Source organism: Nilaparvata lugens, chromosome 11, assembly GCF_014356525.2.
Source record: "Nilaparvata lugens isolate BPH chromosome 11, ASM1435652v1, whole genome shotgun sequence".
Lineage (NCBI taxonomy): Eukaryota > Metazoa > Arthropoda > Insecta > Hemiptera > Delphacidae > Nilaparvata > Nilaparvata lugens.
The window spans coordinates 17,341,069-17,354,757 of NC_052514.1; the positions used below are offsets into that span (position 1 = coordinate 17,341,069).

The 13,689-nt window shown below is 35.7% G+C and overlaps 1 protein-coding gene across 8 annotated transcripts in view; it reads left to right on the top strand.

The window, feature by feature from the left end:
* LOC111057854 (sex-determining region Y protein) overlaps positions 1–13,689 on the top strand; it is a 124,813-nt gene that overhangs the window by 49,233 nt on the left and 61,891 nt on the right. For all 8 annotated transcript variants that reach the window (XR_005572474.1, XR_005572475.1, XM_039437723.1 and 5 more), the window contains one exon: positions 9,373–9,539. Coding sequence is in view for 3 of the 8 variants with exons in the window: in XM_039437723.1 (XP_039293657.1) it covers positions 9,373–9,539 (167 nt within the window). In the remaining 5 variants the exon portion in view is untranslated. The remainder of the gene's footprint in view (positions 1–9,372; positions 9,540–13,689) is intronic.

Genomic DNA, 13,689 nt, shown 5'->3' on the forward strand with positions numbered 1-13,689 from the left:
CAGTCTGCTATCTAGTTAGTGGCCTATGTCACAGATTGGAATTGTCCCCTCTCCCTCATTCTCCATCAGCAGTCTGTACTGATAAATGAGACAGGCCAAGCGGAGTAGTGGAAGATCCTCTTCCAGTTGGAGAAATCTGATTGAATTGTTTATTGCTATTCGCCAATAGATAGAATTATCAGAATTCATAAGATGAACTATGCTGCTGATATATGATGTTATATGCTGATGCTGATGATGATAGAAGATGGGGAGGGGGAAAATGATATCAATGAGAGTTTCAGTCTTTATAGATTAATCCATATTTTCTGTCTTTTTAGACTTTTTATCTTCAAGAGATTGGGTATTGAACGGTTATGGATTTTGAAAAGATTCTTCTCTACTATAAAATTTGCTAGAAAAGAGATTGGACAAAATACAATCATGTAATGAAATAATGTACAAGTAAGCTCCTGACAATTACCAGTTGACGCAATGATGAAAATTGAAAATCCCACTATTTGAATTTGGATACGTAATTTGAAGAAATTCTCAAATTATGTATCCAAATTGCGAAACATGAGGAAAGATAGATTCATTGCATGAGGGACGGTGGCTGTCTCGAAGGGAAGGAGAGACAGATTATTCTGGAAAACTCTTCTGAAGGAGAAATATGGGTGTGGAAGCTACTACTATTCTACGGTGCAGACGTGTAGAAGAGAGCTACGTAATTGAATAAGATGAGAAGATGGGCTAATGATGAGAAATATAGGAGGAAAGGTTTCGACCTACACCTTATCCTGTGAGGCACAGAGTGGAAGAGGAAATAAGATGATAGAAGAAATAGAAGGAATGAGATTAAAATAAAAGATATAGAGAATACAGTAGTGGGAAAATAATAGAAAAGATTGGCGAGATATGAAAAAGGGTATCGAAAATTTGAATTAGACCATATTTGAAATTAAACTGTGAGTAGAATAATTCATGACCTTGAAAAGCATTCTACAGTACTTGAACTGGAAGCATAATTTTAACGTAATGTTATAATGAGGCTGGACCGATCATTAGTCCTAGAAATGAATGATTGGAGAATCAAATATGGAATATTCTTTCGATAGCCTACTTGAATCTTTCACTTTTGTTTCTCGATATTCCTCTGCAATCTTTGAAGTGGAGCAATGGGACCTTCGAATGCCGATTAAAAAGTTGCCACCTCCGATTGAGCACGGCTGATTTAAAAATAGTGGTGTAGCTCGAACGGTGTATGAGAAAGAGGCACTACGCAAACACACACACATACATGGTCTCTCACGTGTAATCACGCACGCACGCACGCACACACACAAGCAGCAAAGGCAAGCGCTCAATAAATAGAACACCGCGCCCGTTTAGGGGGGCTCGAAACCGACTCTGAAAGTCAACCCTCTACTCCCACAAACGTCTCCTTGCCTCCTCTGCTTCCCTGCTCCTCCCTCACACCTACAATTCGACTATCTGCAAAACGTCTTGTCAATGGATTGGCGTAGCAATCTGCACCAATATCATCTTGAGAAAAGTGTTTTCTACTTTTTCAACTAGTTTTCCTAATTGGAAATTCTTACATCTTGTGTGTGGGTATGAGCTTACTGCTACGTTTGATGAGTGACTATTAAACATTATTGAGTGAATAATGTGAATATTGCTCGTAATGAATGTGAATAGATAGTTTGAAAAATTGACGAACTGACAGAGAAGGAGACTTTCATCAAGTGTTACCAAGCACAGCAATTTTTAGAAATTATAGAATTGAAAGTAGCTCCTGATCTCCTGAATGTGTAAAACTAAGTTTTAAGAATGCTCCTGTGGGGTGAGTGAAAAAGGTATCTTTCAATGAAGCCTTCCTCTCATCCAAAGCATTTGGAAAAAGTAACGTGTGCAAGTGAAAGGTCTAATAAAAGAAAGAAGGTTTCATGGGGAATCTATCACTAAATTTATATTTCAAGAGGGTTTTGAAAAAAAACGTTTGTTTTCTTGCTTGTCAAATTGATACAAAACTTTTTTTTTAACATTGCATTCATTTCTCTCATGCCGACCCCAACAAATATATTGTTTCCCTGGAAATTCTCACTATAACATTCCATCTGTTTGAAAAAACATGGCTGAACCGATGAAGAACATATATGTTCCTCATTGTTCTTCTTTCAAGAATATAGAATGACAGGAAAAACTGTCCAGTTCATGAATATTAGATTTGTACATATTCGAACTTCATTGTACAATGGAACAAATCTGTTCTCATCCACAGACAGAAGAGGTTTCCAAGCTCATTTAGATAAATACGTTCTATAAATTGAATCAATCTACTGTAGCGAGCCATATAAAAGCTTACTATAAGCATTCAATCAGAAAAATTCACACAAAATTATAATTCTGTGTTGTGAAGGTGATATATATCATTGAGTAATCATCACAAATGGAGGTATATTTTTGTGAAGCATTACTCTTGGTCCAATATTATTTTATTTGTTATTTTTGTATTGATACTTATTTTGTATTAATACTCAATTTGTATTAATACTTACTCTTGAAAGAATTATGGCAATAACAATGACTACATCCAGTAACAAGATCCGGGGGACCGTGGGGACTTGATCAAGATGACACTAGCTTTTTTCAATAGTGTGGGAAAGAAAGCGTTTGATGGGACCACGTGACTCGTCATGTGCATTGTTGTAGAGAGCATCTCCAAAGCAGAAAGTGTTGCAAGCACAGGCACAGGCACACACAATGTTTGCGTTGCCAAGGCCGTATGATCAGAGGCAATTGCAAAGACCGGCCCTTACAAGGTAAATTATTACCAAAGGTGACGCGTGCCTCTCTCATCCTCGGACGTCGGACACCTCGTCTCTCACTCTCTATCCCTCTTGATCTCTCTTTATCTCTCTACACTCCTCTCTCTTTATCTCTCTACACTCTTCTCTCAGTACCAATCCATCCGACATTCTTCCACCAACGCTTTTCCTTCACTTCCATTCAATCATCAGGTGTGTGGAAATTTTGATTTCCTGGTCGTTTCGAAACTTTTATTTTCAGCAATCATTTACATTCCCATTCTTGGAGTCATCCTAGGATCTCATCTCAACTATCCAACCACTATTTGATTCTGTTAACCTGGTCCTGGTTTAGCTTCCATGCGAGCTTTGTTCGGTCTGGGTCACCTGGTGCTTTGATTCTGTTCAACTAGTATTAGCAAAGCACTAAATGAAAAGATTTTAAATTTCCTGAAAATCGTTAGAAAACTCTTCATTTTATGATGTGAACGTACTTACAACTGCATTTACCTTAACATGCGTTTTTTTAATTTTTAAAATATAGCATTCGATTTAATCTAATAGTCAAATTACATTTCACAGTTATTGATATGATCATAATGTATATGACATGTAAATTCAATGAAATTAAGCTGTTTACATTGAATTTGATTAAATTGAATGCAATCCAGATTTATTACATTAAAATACGATATGAATCAGGAATTGAATAAAATTTCGCTTCTTCCATTGAATTTTTTTATCTTCTCGAATACAATGTCAACAGTGTTGCAATTCGTAAAAATCAAGTGGATTTACTTCTACAAAATACGAGAGATATACAAGAGTATACAAGAGTATATTTATCCAAGAGTAATCATGAATTTCAGTTGACCTTGAAAAATCATAAGAGATATGGATAACCAATATTCATGGGAAAATGAAGGGAATTGATTCTTTATAACAAATGACAATCTATTGCCAGGTCATGGTAATGGTAGATATCTGCGAATTGTACATTTTTAAGTTAGGGTATTGACTTTTCAATAGAGGCTTGTCAATAATTGCGAAGTACAGTATTGCCACATCCACATGATTTCATATTTTGCTGAGTATTTCTGCCGCATTTAATACACGGTGTAATGCAATGCAGTGTGTCGGAATTGGAATAGGCCTACTATCGTCTCAGCATATAATTCGGTTTTCTATTATTTGCTGACAGCACAAGCATATGATTCGACAGCGATCTTTGTACCCAACCGAATTTAATATTGTGTGCGATTATTTTCTATTTTTAGCCTTGATCTAAATTCACTGGTTCTGCAACGGAAAAATGTGCACTGATGGAAAACTCTATCAATGGATATTAGACCATGTGAAAGAGTCAATGCAATTGATAGTCAGCGATCAAAAATCGTTGCAAGAGAGAGGCTTATTGTATCTATTTTGTAATTCAAATTACAACGAAATTAAACTGGAGTCAATCTTCCATTCCTCATCATCATTATCATCATCCGTATCATTACCCACGCACAAGCCTGGAGCTCATGTAGGCAACACACTAAGGAAATGAATTTTGATTAAAGTGTATAGTATATACTGTTCGTGGAATTAAATTCTTATTGGAGTAGGTAAACTGCTCAAACTATAAATATCATCAGAAAATAATATGAAACAGCGCTGTGAAGTATCGTTCAATAGAAAGTATTATGAGACACCACAAATTTGTTTATTTAGTCTATGGTGAGACTATTGTCTTCACTAATAAATTGTAATCACCTCAAATCAAAATAATCGTCACCACCGATAGGCTAGCTATTTAACGCGATAGGGTTAGTGATTTGAATTTGAAGATATCAATTTCTCACACAAATGAATTTAATCCTATACCTGTAGCATAGGGCCAATTTTAGCTGAAAAGTCGAACCAGAGTAAATACAGAAAACTTATAGAAGAAAGAAAGTACTGTACTTGAATTGATGTCAGAGAACTCAATAGTATAAGTTGAGAAGATTGGAGAATACAAGTCGAATTAGAAGAACGGTTTGTTTGACCTGTAGTGAGATATTTCAAAGTTAGCTAATGAGTTGTAGTTGTGGATCGTTTAGAAACGAACAAATTTACATTCAAATTAATTTGAACAGAATTCAGCTGGAAATGAAAATATTATCGTGAGCTATTTTTGTTTTATCATTGATTCCACAAATGATTCCAGATAGCAATATTGAATGCATTCTGAGATACATTATGATCAGTGGCTTCAGTCACTCATATAATATAATTTCCTGTCTTCATAGCGCTAAACTTTTTCAACCACTGCGTTACTACTAATCTTATCAGCCTAATTCGTGATGCAGCCATGCATTACGTGTGACACAGTTTTAGTTCTGCAAATAATTCGTGATAAGAAAGTAGTTATCCCGATAATCTATAAATTATCGACTCAGCAGATAATGATGTAGCACTATCTCCCTCATTCGCTTTAAAATTACACTCTTTTTCTCTCTTCAAATGAGTGGGATTCATTAAGATCAAGTAGTGTAGGCTACTTGTTTTATGGTAATTGTGGTTGAGTCACCACTGTTCATGGTCTTCTTTTATTTCATCTCAACTAATCATTATTTACAATTTCAATCTCTCATTATTGATAACGAATGAACAGATTAATCACGTCCCTACAAACTTATGTATTTCTGGATCCTTTGTTCAGATATAGGCTACGTAGCCTACACACCCCTGATTAGGTTACAAAATGCAATCAAGTAAATGACTTTTTCAACAATCCAGGTATATTTCTCATATAAAATGAAGTCCATCTTACTGTCGGTGGTTTTTCATCAGTGAAGGTAGGAGGCGAACAACTTGGCATTATTAAAAGTGAATCTTTTAAATAATTTTGTTAGATATGAGTATTATTTTTGAGAGTTTGGCTCCACCTCTTTCTGATTTCAAAATTTATTTTGCTTGCACGTTCATTTTTTGTAATCCATTTATTGAAAACAAAAGTAAAATATATTTCTTGTTTTCACAAATTTAAAAAAAGGATTGATTTGCTGGCAATGAAGACGAACGTTTTTGTAACATAACTATCCCAGGCATGGTGGTTATTTCACTTCATGTTTAAAATTCGATGCATCAATCGGTTAAAAAAATCCTTCCCAAAATAATATTTTTTTAATTCTTCAGAAACATGATAATGAAAGTAATCATCCCACTGTTCTCGAAGGATTAATAAATATTTTATATTTTGAAAAGCATGAAGCTGCAAGTAAAGGATGAATGATTGAATCATATTTAACACACTCATCTATTCAACCAACAAGAAATCCCTGAGTTGCGTATGTGTTGGTTTATAGTTCCCGTCAAAAATTGTCGGAAAATAAAGCGATATTTTTGGCGTCTGCCTAACTGCTGCTATAAATAATTATTATGTTTTGTTACGGCTTGGTTTGTACGTAGTCTCCAAGTAACATTTTATGGGAGCTTCTTTCTTCGTTTCATTTTCCTCTCCTCCTTCAAACAAGAAACCAAGAAAAAGCAGGCGAATGAGGGAGGAAAAATAGTGGCAGATACGATGAGAGAGGAAGAAAAGAGGCAGACAGAGAGAGAGAGAGAGAGAGAGAGAGAGAAGAAAAGAGGAGTCAATTTATGACTGTCTGCACCTACATTTGGTGATTGCGGAATGTCAGTGTCGAGACTGATAAACACTACCAGCTTCGAAACAGAAAAATACAACTGATAAGAGTTTTGGATGGGTCGTTGGGTGTAGTTGTTAAGTTGGGGGGGGGAGAGTTGATGTAAAGCTGGCTCCTGGTATGATTAGTTGTGATAAAATTCTAGGAAGACTACCTACCACTTGGGGGAGGACTACTAGAGAACAGAAGCTAGAAAGGCCTAGAGATAAGAGGCCTGTTATTGTTTATCTTTTTCATTTCTCATTTTCTAGTGATAGCGTAGGAATTTTGGGTTGATAGAAGAAGAACGACTATGAGAGAGAACTGCTGAGAAGGAAGAGTGATAGATATAGTAATAGTGTATAAGAATTGTATTACTATGGTGGTAGAGGTAGACAGTAGAATGAGAGAGTAATGCGACAAGAAGGAGGCAGAGAGCGTCGAGAGATTGAGAAATTAGAGTTGTTGAGTTGAAAAGAGTGAGTGAGTTAGAAGTTGTGTTGTGAGTGAGTATTGAATGAGATGGTAGACATGTGAGCTCGTAATTACGTACGTTTAGGCTCACGAGGTCAAGTAAATAGTTTCTCTCGGTAACGTAATAGACAATTGGGCAATCGTTTATTCTTTTCTCTCCACAAAAGGTTTAGGAAAATATATAGCACCCAGCCGAATTTTTAAGAGAAAGATAATAGTAAGCCCAATTCAGGATCATTACTAGGTATTTGGTTGTTATCAGTGAAGTCTACTAAATGTTAACGTAAATTTTAAATGGAGTCTTGGTTTCTCTGAGAGTCTTGGAACATAATTTATTTTCTGATAATTATGCACACATGATCATAAGGTTTGTGCGTGGTTAATGTAAACGATGATGATTAGAATTATTGATTTTTGTAATATTAATTAGGACAGAGGACAGAGTCTCCAGAGCTGAATTAACAATACGATATGAATAATTACAATATCAATAAAGTAATAAAAGGATGTATATATAAAGGTAAATGAATGAAGATGCGAATAGAACGATTAAGTCAAGGTGTAGATTTCGGTTTCGATCGATACCACTGCTGTCAGCTGTTAATGATGAAAACATTCGAATGTCATCGTGGTAAACGGAAATAGAGACTTAGGCCCGCCGCAAAGTAGACCCACGCTCATCCACGAAAAGCAACCCACGCCGTGGGATGTTTCGTAAACCATTGCTCCAGACATCTGTGTAATGATAATAATACATACAATGAATAATCCACTTGTCAGCTGATTGATTATGAATAATTCTATAGCAATGGTTTACAAAACATCCCACGGCGTGGGTTGCTTTTCATGGATTAGCGTGGGTCTACTTTGCGGCAGGCCTAAGCCTCGATTTCCGTTTACCACGATGACATTCGAATGTTTTCATCATTAACAGCTGACAGCAGTGGTATCGTTCGAAACAGAGTTTTCCCATACCCATGCTTCACAATGTGATTGTGTCACACGAAGGTCGATCGCGACTTATATCGAAAGCTAAATATCGACCTCCTTAGGTCGAAATTTGTGACTTGAAAATGTCACATCTATTGTCAACCAGTTTTTGTTGTTACATCATTAACAATTTCTAGCAAATCCTTGTTTAAATTTGATATTGTACTAAACTAAGGGTAATGTTTAGCTTTTGGTTAATGTTTTACTCTTGCTTGGAGATCTATAAGAGTGTTACAATTACAACATGCTTATTGTTCCCTTAATAGTATGTGGTTGTTTCAAAGTTCTCACTCAATGCTGGATATCTTCCTCAATATCAGCTTTACTGCAATACGAGAAGAGTAGATGGTTTTTATTGCAATTTTACAATCTTCAGTTGTTCATCCTAATCCAAAAATTGAGAATTCCACATTTCATTGTTCTCGTCGAATGAAGAGAATGATACAAACTGAAGTAAACTCCCAGTACAGTTCTTGCATTCTCGGATGAATGGGGTGACAAATGGAGACGTAGGCCTACTTCAGCGAGTGAGTTGTGAACATGAAATTTTCATTCTCCATAAAACTCAGGAAATTGGAGTACTCCAAGCGACCTATTCAGGGGTGCCATTCCTACACCCCACAAGCATTCTAACCCACAAAGTGTGACAATAAGCTCTTAGATTCCGTTTTCTGTGAACTGCAATTAACTGTCTGTTATATGTCTATCATTTTTTTTTTATTCTTTTGACTATTTATTATTCATTGGTTTTCAAAAGCATAGTGAGACACATCAAAATTATCTACGTATTGGAGTTTGTCTTGCGTAGAAATAGCCTACTTTTGTATTAAATTACTGTAGCATTGAAAAATTTCAACTGTATGATGAGAATAATAAGTGTAATGAGTATTTTATCAAGGGCATTGGATCGAAATAAATTCAATTTCTGCTTCTTCATTGATTATTAAGAACTATCATAGCTTATGCTATATTTCTCTAAGGTATTAAGCACATTCTTGCATTATTTACCTGTTTCTATTAATTTGAATGCATTTACGTGTTTGTATGTCTCTATTGTATTCAGTGATTTTAGGATTTATATTCTATTTTCACCTGTTAGATCATCTCAATAGGGTTCAAATTATTTGAATCATCAACTAGCACTATCTGTACCTCATTATACATTTAAAATTTTAGAAGTCTTGATTCCCATTCTTCAAAACTTGAAATTTTAATAAAATTAGCTCTAGAACGATTATTTTAGTTATTGTTATAACTCAATGAATTACCAAATCCATTGAACATTGACCACCCCATAAGTCTATCTTGTCAATCGTTGAGTATTCTTGAGTTGTAGAGAGTGTTCGAGAATTCTCGCGAACCAAACTTCAATAGTGTTATCATTTGGGGTGTATGCACTTTATACTTTCTAAGTGACTATTTCAATTATTAAAAGGGTATAAAAATTTTCTATTATTGTGTTGCAGATTATGTTTACAATCCGAAGGAGGCTCGTTTGCGCAAAGCTATTCGTGAGAAAAGTCGAGCCGGCGGACAGAGGGTACAGGGGGGCGCCGCGAGTTCCGGCCAGAGGGGCGGAGCCCCTGCATCATGGAGCAAGCCCCGTCAAAACATGAATTCTCGCCAGCCAATCGTGAGTAACTGATAACACTTTTCTCTCAAACATTTTCATCCGAAAATTCTAGTCAAAAGAAAACAATAGAGTCTACAGTATTTTCGTAACTTTTTAATTATCTTGTTTTTTGATGGAATTGAACATCTCATAGAATGTTCCTTTAGTCTTTCATAATTTCACGTTCAATATGAATCATGAAGACAGTGAAACCTTTGATGTAAGAACATTTGAGGTGTTTTGCAGACGAATTTTTCAAAGTGAGCCTCAGAACTTCGTAACACTCAATGCTAAAAACACCGCTTTATTACTAAATTCCGATATCACGTTGTTTTCAATGTTCAGTGACAATATTCCTATCAACCCTGCATACTCATAAAATATGTATTTTGCTCAACTAGGGACGCACAGGGCAGATACTACATAATTATAATTCAAATATCATACATCACTATACTTCATACAACCAATTATTTTTTCAAATTCGGATTTTATTTTTATAGTAGTTGTTGACCACGAAATACTTCATTCCAAAGAGATTATCTCTTATTAGCTCTACTGCAAGTACTTGTATTGAAGAATTATTTTCCCCGACACATTGAGATTTGTCTTATCGATGGATTGTCGATCGACCTCAAGGCATTCAAGGAACTCTCATCTTCACTTTTACTTTCATGTAATAATTTAATCACCTTAACTTTTGTCAATTTTGGGTTGGCTTCGGTGGTTAGGAACTTTGTAGTCTTTGAGAGTTCGGTTAGGACTTGGGAGTACTTAACAGTGAAGACTTGAATATTCTTAGACTTTACCTACAATATTCATCAGTTTTCACATCGAAGTACGGTACCCATATTAGCGAAAAAGTTAGCTAGAATACTCTTTGTTTTTACTTTGAAAAAAAAAATGATGAACTTAATAAATACATTGAAATTTTGTTACTCGACGTTCATGTGCTCAGACTTCTTACCATGCAACTCCGTTTAGAGAGTCCAATGGTAGCATGCTTTGAAAATGCAAGTGTTCAATTAATGTCAAGTCGACAAAATCAAGTTCTGTCGTAAATTGAATGTCCGTTCTGTGTTACACGCATACCAAAGAAATAATTGAGTCTTATCAGTAATTATTATCAAAGTTGGATAGAATTGAATGCTTTTTTTTTCTGACAAGTCTCAAGATAGTGGTAATTTTACCTTTCAGTCCATTTCTCTTTACTTCTTACTTACTTTATACTCAATATGTGGAATAGGTATTGAGTAAATAGCTATCAACCCCATACAACTCTCAATTTTTTTAGTCAAATATTATAATTATAACTCGGACCCACAAAATATTATTTAATTTTCAAACTCTACTTTTCAAACTACTGTACTCCAATAAGAGTAAGGTACACAAAATATGTTTTCAATTCCGAAAATAAAATTTACAAACTACTATACTTGAATTAAAGAATTTATATTTAGTCTCCCGTTACCCCACAAGGCTTTGTTATGTGCCTGCCCCTACATGTTACATGTGTGTTATTTATGTAACTTTGTTGATCTTGAGTATTAGCGCACCAAGGTCGCTTTACCAACTGGAGCAGAACTGAGAAAAACATAGTACAGTGTCTACGCATGTACAGTCCACGTGTGTATTAAGCGCACCTGACATCGAATAGACTTTCTCAATTTTATGTAACAAAAGAATTTTGTTTGTATGTTGTATAAGTGGCAAGTTGATGCTATTCTGACAATTATACTCAAAAAATGGCGATTCTCGCAAATTTAAGTCAAGCACAACTAAACTGCGGTATAATATATTTGGATGTATATCAAGTATGTAGAAGTTTTCAAGAATAAACTTGTTGGATTCGAAGCTTGATCCCTTCTTGCTGGAACCTCGATCTTGAGTATGGTACAGTAGTGATGATTCAGCAATGCGATGTTGCCAGTTTGTAGGGTTGAATGCTATGTCCAGCTGTTTCCACAAGTGTTTCTAGCGGTCTGCAAGTGTTGTCTACTTCTCCCCTGCATTCTGTCTGCAATATCATTCGCTGCTACCAGTGGATTCTAGTATTGTAGGGTTGTTCCGATAACACAAAAGTATCGATACCAGTACTTGATCGAAACAAAAGTATCGATACCGCTTGAGTATCGGAAGAAAAGTATCGATATTAGTAGGTATCGAAATTTGATACTTTTTTAAAAAATGAGCCAAAATTGATATTTTCAGCATATTCAAGTGATAATCCCTTTCAAGTGATAATTTGACCGGTCCACCAAATTTTTTAATCAAAAGTATCGAGACCAAATACCAAGAAGTAAGTTAGTATCGCAAAATAAATATCGATACTAAAAGTACTTGGTATCAAAACAAAAGTATCGATATGAGTATAGTATTGCATAGCTACGGTTATCTGTGATCCATCACTCCTGCATAGGCATACATGATTGAGGCGTGATGGAAGATCATTCCCGTTTTGTTCCGTGTCCAGCTTCACAGTTTGTTTATTTTCCCCAATATTTGTTGCTTAGAGACGATATCATCATTTTGATGGAGTCTGACTACCAGGTAATTGAATGAACTATTATTGTTGATTGAATAAATGAGTAAATCCGTTCATATTGATACAATTTCTATTGATTTCAAAGGAATATTGGCTCAAAAATCTAAGTTTTTGTGAATTTCCAATGAGTTTGACTAATATAAAGTACAGTATTAGTAGCCTAGTATTAAGATTTAATTACATTTTTATCAAGTGGTTATAACAATTTTAAAATAACTGTGAAGAATCACACAATTAATTCCCTATTATAGCAGACAGAACTGCACAATCAGTAGTTAGGGATTGGTTGAGTCTCCGAAATGAGTATCAGGCTTTTGTATAGAGAAATATTGGCGTCGCACTGTCTGCTAAGATCGTCGCTAGTAGAAGGATGTCCTCTTCATCGACATTATCATACAACTAAATCTTCTATTTTTCGTCTCTCTTCCTTTCTTATCTCCGTCCCTCTTTGTTCCTTTATTGTCTCTTTATTATCTGTCTCTCACAAACACACACCCTCCTATCAAGCTCGAACACTGTTGCTGCTATTGCTTTCTCTCTAGACTAGAGGCTTAATAGGTGGAGAGGCCTTCTGGGGCCCATGATATCCATCTAGTGATGCGTCGACCTCCAGGCCCATTGTGTGCCGAATCGAGCAAGAGGAGACGGTCGTCTTCTCCGTCTTCTCGGCTCAATTGCGACACACCGTTCGTTTTCTAGATCACCGGAAGACGTTCATATATCTCCTCGTCACTTGATTTAAAGCACACTCACGCCAATGCACAAGCGTGCCCTCCTTTGCCCTTCGTGCTTATTATTCATGTTCATATTGGTATCGTGCTTCTAATCTGGGTCTGTCGTTAGGTTAGGTAGCTGCGCTGCTAACAGCGTTCGATTATTACTTGGTGCAAGCTGTCACCCGGGACTAATTCTCACTTCCCTTGAGATTCTGCTCGTCTTTTGTTCTTCCGACAGTCCCTTGTCATGCAATCGTGCAAGAAGATCGTCGTGAAAGGCATGATCTATATGGTAGCCAGCCGGAAAGGTTGTGTGAGGTATGTTTTTGAAAGTGAAATATGGGTCTCTATTTTCCAAGCTGCTCAACATCATCAGAATAGTTACGGAATTGATCCCAGCAGAGTGTCACTGCTATGTGATGCTATGAAGAAAATCAACAATCAAGTTATAATGTAGATGAATTTCTAAGTCCTTTTTCCTTTCAGTGCATATAGAAATAGAAATAGACTAAGTAAACATAGACTAAGGTTGGATCTGTATAGTAATACTTACAGAGCACTATCTGACTATCTGCATTATCATCTCAGTGGTTCTGAATCGACCAAAAATAGGAGATCTGTCATTCGTTGCTTCTCTTATCAAAATATGGCTATAGGGTGAGGCTGAACACTTATCTGCTCACTTTATTGAGAAATCTTGATTATACATTCAAGATTTGTTATTCATTTTTTTACTATCAGACTACAAGAGCAATAGGCTCGCATATAATAATAATTAACAGTATTATGACTATTGAATATACGAATAGTATTCAGTATTTTATGAATTACGTTCATTGAATAGTGGATGATATCTGATATTGATATTGATGTTGAATACTTGATTTTTGATTATAAAACAATGATTGAT